The 16,528-nt window shown below is 42.5% G+C and overlaps 1 protein-coding gene across 2 annotated transcripts in view; it reads left to right on the top strand.

The window, feature by feature from the left end:
• The first annotated feature begins 915 nt into the window (after positions 1–915).
• GALNT7 (polypeptide N-acetylgalactosaminyltransferase 7) overlaps positions 916–16,528 on the top strand; it is a 70,649-nt gene continuing 55,036 nt past the window's right edge. The window contains exon 1 of one of the 2 annotated variants that reach the window (XM_030271345.4): positions 916–1,181. In XM_030271345.4, coding sequence (XP_030127205.4) covers positions 1,056–1,181 — 126 coding nt within the window. In that variant the 5' untranslated portion in view covers positions 916–1,055. The remainder of the gene's footprint in view (positions 1,182–16,528) is intronic. The other variant, XM_030271346.4, reaches the window with a different exon arrangement.

Below are 16,528 nucleotides of genomic sequence, written 5' to 3'. Positions count from 1 at the left end.
TGTAATATCCTGTTTTGTTTCTGCAGTCCTTATCATTGAAAGTTCAAGATCCATGGATCCGATACCCTCCCGGTGCACATAAGAAATAGAATGGAAAAACATCGGAGCAAGGGCATAGTATTGAATACAGAGAAAAAAAAAAAAACAAAAATAGTATTACATTAGAAGTACTCTGTTTTTGCATCACTCTGGTTTTTGGAGAGCTTACATTACCAGGTTTCTGTGCGTGTGTACGTGCACGTGTGGCATTCCTTCAAAGCAGGAAATAGGATGCCTAACTTTTAGTGCAGAAAATTAGTAACAAAATAACACACAAGGTGTGGGGCTGATAGCATCTCTGTAATCTTGTACTTAATCTGCTATCCCCAAGAAAAATCTGTTGACTTTCCAGGTCTACTCTGCCCAGGCTGCACACAACAATTAATTGGCCTGCGTTACCGTACGCAGCTCCTGAAGTTAAACATTTGCACCTTAATTTTTACAAATCGGTGCCCAAGCAACGCTGCCCACCCAACCGGGAAAGCCGAAACGCCACTCGAGGTGTCCCAGGGCTCGCCCGTTTCCCGGAGGGCTGCAGGGCGCTGGCCGCAGCCGCGGTCCGGGCGGGAGCAGGTGCACACGGGAGCGCACACCCGGCGCCGAGCCGGGGCGGGGGCAGGAGCAGGAGCGAGCGGCGGCCCGGGGCGAGGCGCTCCCGCCCCGGTGCGGGGCGGCCACGTGGAACCGCGCGGCTCCCGCGGCAGCCACTTCCTGCTCCGCATCACCCCGGCCGCTGCGCCCGGCGGGGAGACGAGCGCGCAGCCCGCAGCCTACCGGGGCGGCGCGGGGGAGGGAGAAAAAAGGAGGGGGAAGGAAGAAAAAAAAAAGTTTGTACGTGCGGCGGCGAGAGGAGAGCCTCCGCAGGCGGGCGGCTGCCGGAGAGCAGCGGCGGCCGGGGGAGGCGGGGGAGCGGCGGCGGGGCCGTGCCGCGCGGTGCCGCGGGGGGCGGAAGGCGGCCGGTGCGCGGGGCCGGGCGCTGCGTGCGCGGCGGCGGGAGGCAGAGGGCGGGCGGGAGGATGCGGCTGAAGCTGGGCTTCCTGCTGCGCGCCGTGCTGCTGGCGGGCAGCTTCTTGGGGCTGCTGCTGCTCTGGTCCTCGCTGTCGCCCCGCGCCGAGGAGCCGGATCTCCCGGGACGAACGCGGGTGAGTGCGCGGCCGGGGCGGGCGCGACGGAGCGGGTGGTGGGGCCGCCGCCCGGGATGTGACCGGCGGCGGCTGCGGGCGGGCGGGGGGCGGCTGCCCGGGCTGCGGCCTGCGGAGCCTTGCAGGCCCGAGAGGGGAGCGCGGAGTGGCGGGGCCGGCCCCATCCGGCCCCCGGAGCCGGCGTCCCTGCCCGGGCGGCGGGGCCCGGGGGCGCCGTGTTCCGAGGGGGCTCGGGCGGCCGAGGTCCGGTCCGCGCCGCCCCGCCCGGCTCGGAGCCGCCGCAGCCCCCCCGGCCGCCGGGAGCGCGCCGCCGGTGTCCGCCGCCGGCGCGGGGCTGCGGGCAGCGTCCCGCCGGGGCCCCTCCGTCCCCGGGACCTGCCTGCCGCCGCTGCCCTGGGCACCCGAAACGCGTGGGGTCGTCTTCCCTTTGGGGGTTTTCCATCCCCAAATAACCGCGCCGGTATCCCCTGCGGAAGTGTCCCGCGAAGGTCCCCCAGAGCTCCAACAAAGGGTGCAGGTGTTCCCTCGCCAACTCACCTAGCTGCCGCGGGTCCGCTTCCCGACGCTGTGCTGACCAAAGGGCAGGTTTGGCCAAGACGCAGCAGATCAGGTAATTTAATAGCAGCGCACGGAAAGCCAAAAGGCGCTGGATTTACCCAGCTGGTGGTACAGGTCTCCCATGCCGAAATGGTGGGAGCACAGGTGATAGGTGAGGCAGGCAGAGCTTCAAATAACTTCCAAAAATGCTACAGAAGGTCAGACAAACAAATCTACAGTGTGAGTCTTGCCATGGCCTTGTATTAAGTGAAAATAATCTGACCCTTTGACACCAGGGTCTTAGAAGGAGTCAAAGTAATTCTTCCGTTTTCACCAGATGTTTTAGAGCTCAGGAACATAACTGGACTTAAGGAGATCTGCTTGAAGTAAGATTAGCCAAGATTAAAATAATCTTGGTAAAGTCATAAAATTTTCCACTGATTATCTTAAAAATGGATCTTTTATTAAGTGTTTGCTAACGATCTTGGACCTCTCTAATGGGCTACTTCAGATACTTTAGATAATTGTGTAAGGCAAGTGAGTTGACATAACTCTTGTTTTTGAAAACTGGAAATGACTTCGGGCTCCTTCAGCAGATGCTCTGCCTTCTGAAGGTGTTACAGTTTTTTTTGCTGTGTCTTGGCAGTTACAGCTGAGATAATAGGCCATGGTGGTTTTTTTTGAAGATAAGCAGTTTATTAAGTGGTGAAGTTTCTGTAATCTGTTCTTCTAGACAGAACGTGGGATTTTCTGTGTGTGGAAAAATCTTTGGGAATTTATTTGTATACCTCTGAAGAAAATGTGAGGCAGTAGACATTTTGCATGAAAACCAGCCAAATTCCTTTTCCTGCTCAGGAAAGGACTGTGAACAGACATTTGAAGGGACAATCTCAGGGGAAAAAAAAATGTGGTTGCATTGCTGTGTAGGGCAGTGACCATCTTCAGATGCTTATTCTGGTGTGACCACTGAAGTATTGTAGCCCAGTGTGCGTGTGCTGTGTCAACTTCCTCAGGTGCTGTAATGCATCATGCTGTCCTTTCTCATGAGCCTAAAGGCTTTTGTTCGGAGGCTTTTGAGCTGAGCCCTCGTATCCATTTCCATTCACTTGTGAGGTCTAATTCAGAAGTCTTTTTTAGCTGGTTTATGTACCAGTAAAGGAATTGCAAGAGTGTTTACTGTCCTACTCCTGATAAAGCGGCATTCTGTCTTGATTACCTGGTCCTGACCTGAGGAGGAAATATCCATGACAGCCATCTCAGGAAATAATTCAGTCTTTGTTGAGAACAAATACAATTATATTAAGAAAACACTGTCAAAGATGAAGTCTAAATAGACTATCTGATTAATTAGCTAGATCAGCTGTTCACTTGCCTTTGTGATATATATGAGAGTAACACATGCTGCTTCATAATTTTCTGTGGAACATTATTGTTATTACTGAAATCATGTTTTGGGTTGGAGTGCTTTCCACCTCAGAAGCTGCTCAGGTAAGGGATAGGAGTTATGAAACAGTAATGACTGTGTTTCCAACTAGCAGTGTTCTGGCATATTACTGGGAAGCTGTCAGAGCCCAGGAATGTGTCCAGAGGTTGGGACCTGCATACCCTGCATTGTGTTAGGAGATGCTGAGCCGACCCCCTGAGCTGAGCTTGGAGTGTGCTCACCTGGGAACAGCGTGTGCCTTGGTACAGCTTCAGCATAAGGGAAGTAGGAGTTAATCCTAACCGCTTCTCAGAAATGCAGTGGTGTGCTCTTTGTTCAGTCGTAAAAACGTGTGTGTTTGCTCTGTTGTCAGTTACCCAAAAGTTTGTTAAGCTAAAGATGACAAATCTTCTTCCCATACAACACCCTCCTCCCTTTTCTTGCACTAAAAGCTCTAACCAACAAATATGAAATTCCTTGTCAGACAGTACCAGCTTAAAATAGAATTTAGTTTTTTTAGCGAACTTCAGGCGGTATCCTTTTCCTCTCTGCAGTATTACCCTAGGCACTTTTTAATAACACCAAAGCATTAAAGATGCAAAGATGAAAAGATATGCTGTGTTGTTCTTTTTTATGTTTATAGCCTTCAAAGTTTTCCTGCCCATAGCAGCAGACAATAGGCAACACAGAAAATCTTTTAGTGTAATAAATATGTACCTTTAAAAATTATTCTTTCAAATATTGTGGAGGTTTTTAACTGATTTAAAAATTTTCAGAGGTCTTTTGGAAAGTAAAAATTATTAATGTACAGAGAGTTTTCAAAACAAAAATGAAAGTGGAGAAGTAGAAAGGAAATGAGAGCTAAACAATATAGCAGTATTACAGATAGTTGGAGGTAGTGCCTTCCTTTCAATAGAAGACTCACTGATGTATATGCAGAAGTTGGGAGGACAAAACTGTTCTCTGGGTAACCTCACTTGGAACTTCCTCCAAGAATCCATTTGAGGAAAACATGCTTGTGGGATTTGGAGTGACAGATGAACTATTCATTTGCATTGTCAGAAATATATAAAGACAAACTAACTCTTATCCTTAAGAACTTTCAGTTTCCAATCTAAATCAAATTGAAACAATGAAAATATATCAAGGTCTGTTCTCAGAGTCTTAAGTGCACATCTGCTTTTGTGTAAGTAAGGATACCTGCTATCTGATAGTAGAGATTGCAAGACTGTGAGAAAAAATTAGGTGGAATCATTGAATTGATAACTATGTTGTGTCTTTTGGATGCTTTCTGATACCTTCTGGTCTTCTGGATCAAGGGGTCACAGTTTCTGGAGCCAGCAGGAAATGATTATGATCACAGAATCAAAGAATATACTGAGTTGGAAGGGACCCATTAGGATCACCAATTCCAGCTCCTGGCCCTGTGCAGGACACCTCAGGAGTCACACCATGTGCCAATCACACCACTGAGGCCATTCATGGTAACAAGATTGCTGTAGGGATCCCAGCTACAGTATTTGTTGTTCTCCAGCGAGATGTGTTACTAATGATCAGCCTCAGAGGTGCAGCCTTAAAGCTGCTGTTGTCAAGGAGTAGGTAGTACAGCAGGCAGAACCAATGGGCTGAAACAGTAAAGAAAGATTCGTTACTGAAAAGTTGAAAGCTTGTTTACAGGAGTAAATGTACTGTAGATCAACTTTAACTCTCCAAATCTGACCAATTACAAATGACCCTATTCATTTGTCTATATGAAGGACAGTAAGGATGTATCCAGTGTGTTCCTAGGGTCCAGAGGGAGATTAGTAAGGTAGTAAAACATTTGCTGAAAGTGTGTGCCTGACCTTGCACAAGGCAGAAATGTAGAGATGAAACTGCAAAACCCATGAAATAAATTCCATAGTCTGTCCTGTTCACAGGTGTAATGAGGAGAACTTCCTGAAAATTTGGCACAGGCTGCTTGGCCTGCTCTGGGAACCTGGTGCTTCAGATTTGAAGCATTGCAGTAAATTCAGCATTTTCCATAGCCACTACACCTGAGCCACCAATGGACTTGCCATATATTGAAGGCATTTAATTTTGTGTCTGTAAGTGACATGATTTTACTGGGATTTTGTTTAGGTCTTATTTGTTTACCAGTAGTTCACAGTCCAGACTTTCTGGACTGTGTTGCAAGGGTTTTTTCAAAGTGTGCATGAGTATTTGGACAACAACTGTCCCCTTCAACCTACCAGCCCTGCAGGTGTGCACATCTTGGGTACCAGATGTGCTTAAGAGGATGTCAGTCTCCCACCCTGAGATATTTGCACTCCCATTTCCCTTCCAGAACAGCTAACTGTCCTTGCTGCCAGATGTCACAGCAGCCGTGCCTGAGTGAGGGAAGAGTGGTTGCCCTTGGACAGGGAGAGGAGGCTTTGCTGAGTGCCCTGGTCAGATGACAATTCTAGCACATCCCTCTAGTTCAGGAAACCAGATGATGATCTTGCAGCTGGGGCTGTGGGCCTTCACCAACTGCCAAGCTGAAACATTACAATTCCCACATGGCCAATAGAAAGTGGAGAATTTATGATGTGGAGGCAGAAGCTTTAGAAAAATAAGAAGAAATAAAAGCTGAATGGACATTTTTTCTGAGCTTTCTGGTGACGCCCCTTCTCCTCCACTTTAACAACTGCTAATATCCTGTATACCTTGGCTTGATTGTCACTGAGATCTTAATGACAAGTTGCAGACTGAACTTGAAGTGTTATTGTGGTTTAAATTAGATTCTTTGTGTGGAAATCCCAGAGGAAATTGTTCACTTTCCCTTCAGGAGTAAGTGTGCTTAGAACAGAAACTGAGACACAGGAATTTGCTGTTGATATCATTACTGGCGGAAAGGCAGGAATTGAAATAAGGTGAAAAAGCTGATGTAAAAGGGGCAGTGGTGTTCAGTAGTGAAAGGATTCGAGTTTTCTGAACTTGGTAAAAATATGATGCATAGTGGTATGACAAATGACATAATAATAATCTCTCTCCAATTGCTTTGTGTAGTTATTTATACGTGGGTCACTTTTTAAACTGGCTTGCCTTTCTGTAATGGAGTGACACCAACACAAAGGACACTGCATCAATTCTGCTACTCTGGCATTATCTAAAAGCTGAACACAATCATTCATCACCTGGGTTTGAAAAGCTCAGGGTGAAGGGCTAGACATAGCCACACTGCCTTCTACAATCAGAGCTGTAATAAGTCACCACTTCTTGTGTGACATTCACCAGAAATTAACACCTTGCGTGTTCAACAAGTTTTGCTTGAAGACTGTGTGCAGTGAGGTAATGGGCTTGCTATAGCCAAAGTATTGCTGTTGTAGAAAGTAACCATCACTTCTTACTGCAATCTTTTGTGCTGCTAGCAACAATAATAGGCAAAATGTTTTCAGATATTAAATGGTATTTTTAATATGTGTTTTAATCTAAATTTGCTTTGAAAAAGCTTGTGAAAATGTATCACCCTTGGGAGAGTATAAAAACCTCAATCCCTATCATATTAAAAGGGAACTAATTTGACAAGTGCTTCCAGTTATGTTGCAGAATCAATGACCACAGAGCAAATAATGTGAAGAAATGGGGAAAAAAAGAAAGCCTATATGATACCTACAATTTAGTATACATATATAAATTAATTATGTTAAAAATTTCTTGAAGTCTGTCATTCAAAAGCCCTTGTATTAAGTTAGTTAAAGAACTCATTATCTCAAGACTGCTAGTTATGTATATGTCTACTCTTCTTTAAAGGGCAGTTTGCACCATATTTATGTATGCGACAAAATTCCTTTTGTCCTATTTTAGCCCCAGGTGTTATCATCTGTGAATAATGTAAAATAACTGAACAGCTGAAAAATCAAAGATCTTAAGCTAAGACTGGCATTTGCTTTTCAAGAGTCCCATTGCAGGAGAAGAGGGATCTAGGGTATCCAGGGAACATTTGGCAGGATCCTCAGCATAGAATGAAAGGTGATTCTGCACACTTAGCTAAGATAATGCAATAAAAATGTAGCAGTTGTGTCTGTCTTGGGGATCACACAGGTAAAACTATTAATCTGTTGTAGTACCTAAAGAATAAACTGTGAGTAACACCACAGAAATTTGGATCAACACCATCGACTGGGTAGTCTGTAATTTGTGGTTTTGGGAGGAAAAAAACCAAAACAGAAGTAGTAATTTGTGCTGCTTAGGGGCCAAAACAAAACAGAAGTGGTAATTTGTGCTGCTTTGGGGCATTGAAAATAACATGTAATAAATTCCTCTTTTAAATGAAATTCTAGGTAATAGTTAACTCTCAGTTTTAAAGCTAGTGAATATGGTTGCCTAAGCTGAAGGAGTAGAAATTTTGATGCTAGTGAATTTCATTATTGCAAAAGACTCATTGGGTCATCAGGAGGACAACATTATCCATAAGTAGATATGTAGATTTTTCTCCACATGGCCAAGCAGCATTCACCTTCCCTAACCCAAGCTCAGCAGAGTTAAAATTGCTTGTATTGAGCTGACGTTCTCTAATCAAAAATGACAGCGTCTTTGTCCTATTTTTGTCAGATATTAAATCAGCATTACAGGAGACTGCCAAGTGGAAATAGGGCAGGATAAGCTGCTACATTAGTAGGTTTGACTTCTACCTTGTGGGGGGGCTGGGAGGATGCTTTTTACAGTAACTAGGCCATGTAAACTGAGAGGACTTTAAGTCTGACAACAGTTACATTTAATTACTAGATTTACTCTGTAAGTATGGAAAACAAATGTCTGCTGTGGACAATTAGTTTAAAATTAGCAGCATTAGAATTAGCAACATAGAATCACAGAGTATTCTGAGCTGGAAGGGACACACAAGGATGATCAGGTCCAACTCCCAGCCCTGCACAGCACTGTCCCTGAAAGTCGCGCCATGTGCCCAAGAGCGTTGTCCAAACTCTTCTTGAGCTGTCAGGCTTGGTGGTGTGAGCACTCCTCTGGGGAGCCTGTTCCAGTGCTCAACCACCCTCTGGGTGAAGAATCTTTTCCTGATATCCAACCTAAACCTCCCCTGGCACAGCATCAGGCCATTCCCTCAGGTCCTGTCACCACTGATGCTTTTCCAGCTCTGTGATGGATGTTTTGTCCCGATGGATGGTGAGAGATGGTGCCAAAAGCTGTAGTGAAATCCTAAAAGATTACATTGACTGGCTTCCCTTGATCAACTACCTGGGTTACCTTGTCATAAAAGGAAGTCAGATTTGGCAAGCAGCATTTTGCTCCCTTCATGAAGTCGTGCTGGCTGTGACCAATGACTGTGTTTTCTTTCTCCCAGAATTATCTCCACAACTTTACCAGTCACTGAAATGAGACTGACAGGCCTGTGTTTCTAGGGTCCTCCTTCTTGCCCTTTTTGAAAATTGGAACATTGTTAACCAACTTCCAGTGAACTGGGATATCTACAGATTCCCACGACCTTTCAAAAATCACCCAGAGAGGCTTTGTGATGACATTCTTGGATAAATCCCGTCAGGTCCCATATATTTATATGGATCCAGCTAGAGCAGCAGATTCCTCAGAACTTCAGGGTCAACTGGGAGTTTAACATTTTCACAGCCAGGTTAGTCTATCATTGGTGTTGAAGACAGAGGCAAAGAAAGTGTTGAACCATCTCCACCTTGTCAGTATCCCTGACTGTGAGGTGGCCATCCTCCTGTAACAGGCTGATTTAATTTCTGCATTGCCTTTTCATAATGTATTTTAAAGAAATAATTTTGTTGTCCCCCACAGTTCTGGTCAGCTTCAACTCCAGTAGAGCTCATGCTGGTCAAAAGGCCACCTCCTCCATCAGTTTTCTGTAATATTTTTGTGAATCAAAGAGAAATTCTCTTGCTTGAATCTGTCTTTAGCAGTGCACCTCTGCCTCACAGTGCGTTAGGTTAGACACAGTTTTGAGAGTGAGGTTCCCCCTAGTACTAATGCTGAGGTGGTGTGCTGAGGAAGGAAGATGTCCCCAGCAAAGGGGAGTAGTTAGCAGCCAGCAGCAGGCATGTCCACACAACCTGTGCTACTGTTCAGGCTTGGATTTGGGGCTTTTCTGGCTTTTCACTTAATACAGGTTGTAAAAGAAAAAATTAAACTCAGTGGGTTTCTATAAACTTAAATGGTTTAAGGTTGTGCTTTATGGCAAATTAGGATTTATCAGTTTAATTATAGCCTCCTCCTCTGTGAAGGAGCTTGTGAGGAAGACACGAGCTTTTGTGGAAACAGTTATTTTGTTGTTAATAGCTGTACAAAGATATGGAGGAGAAAGCTGATACTTGTATTCTACCTTTGTTTTTCAAACAAGCATTCTTGGTGTGTTCCCCTTGCTTGGGATCAAATAATTTTGAAATGTTTGCTTTTTCTTTGAAATATCATTTGAATTGTCAGTTCTGAAATTTGAAAAAAACCCAAAACAGTGAGGGCTGGTTTTGAAACAGGTCCTTCCAGGTGCATTTTATAGCACAAAATTCCTATTTTCTGAAAATCCATGGATTTCCCTTGTGGAAGTAAAACAATTTTCTTACCAGGCTGCATACAGACATTATTACTGAAACAAAAATTACTGCTTCTGTAATTAAGAGATGATACTTTAAAAAGAATTGTATTAATCAGGAACTAAGCCTGCTTTTCCCTGCATAAGTATGCAAGGGAACAAATTGCTCTTTTATTTTTTGTCTCTATTATAATAAACTAATTGCTTGCTGCTCTATGGTGGCCTGTAGTTCTTTTGAGTTTCTCTTACTGTGTTTTCTTGAATCCCTCATTCTAATCCTTGAATGTGGTAACATTTTTTAGTATTGCTCTTGCTTACCTAGGCTACAGTGGATTTTCCTTTGACTTCCCTGTGGCAAGTTCAGTTGCAAATAGCAGCAGTCAGCACTGATGTGTGAACCCCTGAGCAGCAGGAGAGAATTGAAGGAAAGTAAAAGGTAAAAACAGCATACCAGTTTTGCATGCTGTTTACATGTGGAAAACTTGCTTTACAGGTGACAGTCTCAAAATATAATTGTTAATGAAATTACAGCATGAGCAGATGGTGCTCAGCCCACAAAGTTTCATACTTATTTTTGTTGTCTTTTAAGAAATTGGCAATGAAAATAGCTCAGCGAGAGCTGTTCTGAGTTGAGTTGATCTTTTTAATAAGGCAGAAAGGTATTATTTTAAATACTGTGTTTTAGATTAAAAATATAATATTTTTAATTAAATCAAATATAGTCTTTTGTATTCAAGCATTTTTGCCACAGTTTTGAGGTTAAAATCTGCTTTGGTTTTAACCTGCAGTATTAAAAATTATTTTTAAGCATTAATAAATTAACAAAGAGACAAAGCATAGCATGCCATTTTATTTCTCAGTTCCTGCCTTTATGGTTTTGATATATTGAGGCATTGTCTTTCTTTTGAGTTATTTAATAAGAATTCTATCTATGACAGAGAATTATTTACCATTTTAAATCTGCTGCAGAAAATGTCCCATCTGCAATAACATTTTGAAGCAAAACCTTATAAAAGTAACCAAGTTACCTCTTAAAGAAAGTTCCCTTTTTTCTAGTTGCGGAAAGAGGATCAAGAAAGAAAGAATTAAGATAATGGGATCTTCGGAGCAAATGAATTGTTCTCTGCATGCTTTAGTCTTGAAACAAGTTTTGTTACACTCTCGGTTAAATGAGGCCTTGAAGTCAGCTCTTCAAGGCTTGTAATATATTGCTTTTACTGGACTGCTTCCCCTGCTCTGGCTCTGCTATTGCATCTCCCACAGTGTTATTCTAACATTTCAAAGTCTATGAGAAGCTTTAAACCACAGCTATGAAATGTATTGGTTTTTTTCTAGCCTCTTCCATGTTTTCCACCCTTATTTCCCTCCCCTCTATAAAGGATGTTCTGCCTGTACAGAGCCAAGACCTTCAGTAGCAATAGCATGAGAACAGTGTCTCAGTAAACAGCAGAGATAGAAAGGTGCAGTAGGTGGAGTTTTGTTGTTTGCTTCTTTTGATGGAATATGAGATTCTAGCCGTAGGAAATGTATCACACACTCCTAATTGCAGAGTTCTTAGCCAGGAGCTCTCAAATACAGAGCAATGCTTCATGGGTTTCCTGTGCCTCAGCTCATGTTGGTGAGTGGCAAGAATCTCCTGCTGCCTTTTGGATAGCTTTTTGGAGATACTCAGCTCGAAATTCTGATATTTCAGTCGATGTAAGTAAGGTACTCCTACAGCACGAGACTTACCAAGTTACTAAATTGGTACTCTTGAGTACTCTCTGTAGAGGTATTCCCACCCTGGGTGTCTAAAGTAAGACTTTGAATTAGTTCCTTGGATGCATATGTGTGATCTTGGTGAGCCTTCTGTCCCTTATTCTGTTTACTTAAATACTTGCTTATTTTTTTTATTTATGTGAACACTACAGGAAAGTTTGGGCTAAGAAAGGCCAAGAAATGGTAACCTGACAGTGAGGCTGTGAAGCTCTTTGAGCAGTTCCAGGCATAATGTCATTCTTCAGGATCATCTGAAAACCATCATCAACGGGAGCAGCTATCCATGACGCTGGAATCAAGTGTGGGACAAGACTTTAATACCAAACTTGGGGTGAATTGTTACTCTGGCCCAGCTTTGGCAGTGGATGATGAGACCCTTGAGTGCTCATTGACAGAGCAGTGAGTAGGTGTCCAAAGTGTCAAAGTCATCACCATTATTTTGTGTAGAGAAACAGTGGGGGAGAAATCTCTGCAAGATGCAGAGTTTCTGTCTTGGAGAGCAGGCTTACCTTTTGCATGAATAGGCACATCAGTCATCTCTCAGGGAGTTAACAAGTTTTGCTCCCATTATTATCTTCTACCAAGACTGGTGATGACAGGGGAGTTGTCAAGCTGTTGTGATAAAAGGGAGCAGACTGCCAGGATAGTTCATGTAGCTTTTAATCTTTGTGTATGCCTGAGGGGCCTTGGGAAAAGAGGATGGCAGGGAGCAGGCTGGATTAATTTTTCTGGATGAAATGGATATGTCCTGGGGGTTGGCCTACTTTAAAAATAATTAGAATTCTTTGAAATCTGTTGTCCTTGAGCACACTTCATCTGTCCTACGTCCCCTTTACTCTGATTCTCATATGCCTAGATCTCGTGGTTGAGAGATGCCTTGTGCCTCCTTGGGAGGCATTTGTTTTGATAATATTTCCCAGGGGTGCATAATTTCCAAATCAAAGCTGACTCGCGTGTATGTGTGTGTGAGTTGTACACGGGGACTGCAGGTAATCAGAGGTACCCAGTTATGATTTTGCTCTTAAGCCAAGAACAGAGAGGCTGCTTGACTCACAGTGAGGTGATGCTCAGTTCTTAACATTTATATTTACTGGAAACTATGATGTAGTTTTCTTCTTTAAAATAAACTTTATAAAATAATCCTGCATGTTTGCATCAGGTGACAAAGGTATGGTTGGATCCTTACAAGGAGCCTTGATGGTGATCATTGACTGCAGCCAGCACAAGTCTGTGTTAGTGTAGTGAGATGCATCGTTCTTGCTTATATCTTGGTTATTTCATGTTCTTATTCTAATCTCATCCTCATCTGAAGGATGACTTTCCCATTTTACTATATTTCTTCCTGCTCATTCTGTTTTTTTTCATCATTCATTCTTTGTGGGAATTTGGGGAGTTAATTAGGCTTATTCTCATGACCCCCTGTTCAACAGCTAAAGAATTTTCTTGCATTGCAGTAAGGTATTAAGTGACATGGATATCTGGAAGTAAGGAAGAAAGATAAATGGTCAGACTTCTCCTCTTGACATTATAATAGTTTGGGCAATATATTTTCCAATGGGTTTGTCAAATGCTAAGGCTTTTATGCAAAAAAATGAGTTTTCATTTTAAACTCTACAATTCATGTCTACGATTAAAGAAGACTTCACAGCCTTAAACATTAAGCACCAAAATTTTTACTGATAGACTTGGCCAGTTAGCATTGCTGTAAAGGAGGGGCAGATTGAACAGGTTTTTGAACAGGTTTTATCTTGTATGATATTTGTCAGAATTTATTCAGTATTGATAACTTGTTAAAATACTGTTTGCAATCTAATCCCAGCAATCATAATTTTCCAGGAATGGCTTCACAGCTGTTAATTTCTAAGAAACAGACAGAACTTTTATCTATAATTTATCTAGCAACCATAATGTACTACTTAATGTTTCCAAAGGCATAATGTTGCAAGCAGAATTCATTATGATTTTTAACTTTAAAAATATATTTTATTAGCTTAAAAAATAATCTTGACTCCAATGCCTTAACCTGTTCATTGATGAGAATGCTTTTGAATGTCAGAAATAATAGTTTGGTATTTTCTTTGTTTTATTCTCCAAGCTGAGATTTCTGTATTGCAGAGCATCATATTTTTAATATATTTCCTAAAATACATGGGCATTTATTTTAAAGCCGAGTATTACTGATGAGGAAGTTAAGATTGCTGATATTCTGTAAGTCATTTTGGCTTTACATGTGGAAACTTTTCAGCAGTATATATTTAGTAGATCTATTAAAAGCCTGACACCAAATCACAACAACTTTCCTGTAGGAAGTCCATTTTCTGCCCTACATGTATTTACTAATTCTGTCACTTCTTAATGTTCCTTAAATGCTTTTACACTGTACGGTCTATAGTATTCAAAGAAACTTTAAACTATGTGAAAAAGACCAATATTGGCAACTCAAATGTTTTATAACTGATGCTGATTTTATCCCAGTGCATATTAACCTCCATGATGTTCCTTTACCTTAATATGTTTATTTTAAAGTTTGGGTTCCTTAACTTATTTTTTCTGCAGACTGAAGACATACCAGCACTAGGCTGACACATTCCCTAATACCCTTTCTTATCTAGCTGTAGTGGCATAAAAGACTGGATACAAGAGAGGAAAAGTACTCTGAAGGGAGTGCTGCCTGACATTTGGGTGCACTTTCTAAGGAAAGGGTAATTTTGTACACCTAGAATATGTGTGCAAATCATCATGCTGTGAAAAGTCACCAGTTCTAAATATATATATTTTAATGAAAACTCTGTTGAGACTCAGAGCTTTCCTGAAAAGTGACCTCTCCTCGTGGAGGGCAACTGCTGGTTATGCATGTCTTCCCTCTCCTCCACGAATTTAAGAATATGCAGCTCTCTCCTGAATTCTGCAGTAACAGATAAAATAATAGTATGTGTGTAGATTTGTCTTGAAAGGGAAGAAGAAAGGGAGATTCATGTTGCTAAGAATAGAAACATACTTTGTTGTGTAGAGCATAACAGTCTTCCTGTGTTACCGTTAATACCAGAGGAATCTTTGGGAAAGCGGTAATGGGCTCCTGGGGAAGAGGAGCAGCACCCCTCACCCAGACCACTCAGTCTGTTTTACTGCTGTGGGCTTCTCCTACTTGGATTATTTACAGTTGGATTATTTCTGATACAGGATCTGGGTGTGGTGGCTCAATAAACCACACAACTGGGCAATTCTGCTGGGTTTTTTTCTGATACTCTTTTTTTCTGTACTCTTAGTACACCATGAGTATCTGGCCCTAAATGAATTAGGGGCATGAGTGTGCTGCCTTTCGTGCCTTTGCTCTCAGCACAGCAAGTGGGTCTCCTCCAAAAGAGAAAAATTTTTAAAGAGAATAACTTGGTGGGGAAGGTTTGTTGGTGTTTGTTTTGTTCACAAAAGAAACAAAATAGAATGGTTTGGGTTGGAAGTGACTTTAAAAATCATCTGGTACCAACCTCATTGCTATGGGAAGGGATTCCTTCCACAGGACCAGTTTGCTCAAAGCCCCATCCAACCTGGCCTTCAAATCTTCCAGGGATGGTGCATCCACAGCTTCTCTGGGCAACCTGTTCCAGTGCCTAAGCACCTTTGCAGTAAAGAATTAATTCCCCATATCTAATCTAAACTGACCCTCCCTCAGTTTGAAGCCATTCCCTTGTCCTTTTAAGAAGTCCCTCTCCCTAGTCTCCTTTAGATACTGGAAGGCTGCCCTAAGCCCATCCCAAGGCCTTCTCTTTTCCAGGCTGAACAACCCCAAGTGTCTCAGCTTGCCTTCACAGGAGAGATGCTCCATCCCCCTGGCCCTCCTCTGGACTCAGTGTAGTGTTGTGGTTGAGTTGTGTAGTGTTGTTTTAAAGGTGCAAAAGGAGCAACCCTCCCAGGTCAGGCAGCTGCTGTCCTGCCATTCTGCACATACCTTTCTCCCTGGTGTCCAGCAGCTTCCCCCCTGCCTCACTCCTGTTTTGAACTAGCTCAGTGCTGCTGTTTACCCTGCTTATGGATGCCAAATTCATGTGGCGTGCTCATGCAGCTGTCTGTGGAGAGTCCTTGATCCAGCTCAGCGTGTGGGTGTAAAGGTGCACGCAGACAGGACATAAATGCACTGCAAAAACTGACTGCGAAAATGTAGCCATCCCACTCCAAAACATCAGCCTGGTATACCCAGCATCTATCAGACAGAAGTTTAAATCCAAAACAGATTAGCAAAAACAAAAATTTAAAGGCAGTTCATTTGCAGCAGATAAAAAATACAGTTTTCATTAATCTGCAAGAGCTAGGTGCATCTTGTAATTCATATTTCTGCTGTTCCACAGTTCTCATTGCAGCAGAGATGGAAAATATCCCCTTCAGGTTTTGCTGTATATCTGCAGTGATGGGAAGATAAATATCCCTGTAATGCATCAGTGTTGACATTCAGAAGCCTTCCAAACTTTCCTTTTTAAATCGAATGAGAAAGTTAGCTTTGAGCCTCTTCACTCTGTAGGAAGAATGGGCAAGTGGCTTTTTTTTTCCTTTGAGACATCTTATATAAATCTGACATCCTTTACAAATCTGCAGCTACCATACTGTCAGAAATTACAGAACTGGAAGTGCTATACTAAACAAAAGGAAAATATTCTATTTCCAGGTAAAACACTATGTCTGAAGCAACAGCTAATGCATGGACTTATGCTGTTCATGTTCTGTTGAAATTATTAAAAATTGAAAGGTGCCTAGTACCTTATTTTTAGGCCATTGTTTTGTCAATTGAAGTGAATTGAAAAGCGAAAAGTAACAGGTTTTCGTGGAATTTTTGCACTGTTTGTTTGTTTTGCTTTATTTATATCAATTACTGGAAATGTTTCTTGCGATAGTGAATCAGTCTGGTTTTTTCTGTCTTAACTTACAATATTTGTCCAAGTCTATATTGGATCATAAAGTAATGTATTGAAAAAATGTTGATTTGGATAACTTGAATATGACAGGCTTAAACAGAGCATATACCTCCTGTGTTGTGCAGCTGTCATTTGTGTGTAAGAATTTCTCAAAAGAAAGCACATTGTCCAAAAGGCAGCTGATCACTGGCAGCAATAA

Source organism: Taeniopygia guttata, chromosome 4 (assembly GCF_048771995.1).
Source record: "Taeniopygia guttata chromosome 4, bTaeGut7.mat, whole genome shotgun sequence".
Lineage (NCBI taxonomy): Eukaryota > Metazoa > Chordata > Aves > Passeriformes > Estrildidae > Taeniopygia > Taeniopygia guttata.
This window is presented reverse-complemented; position numbering and strand designations above follow the sequence as displayed.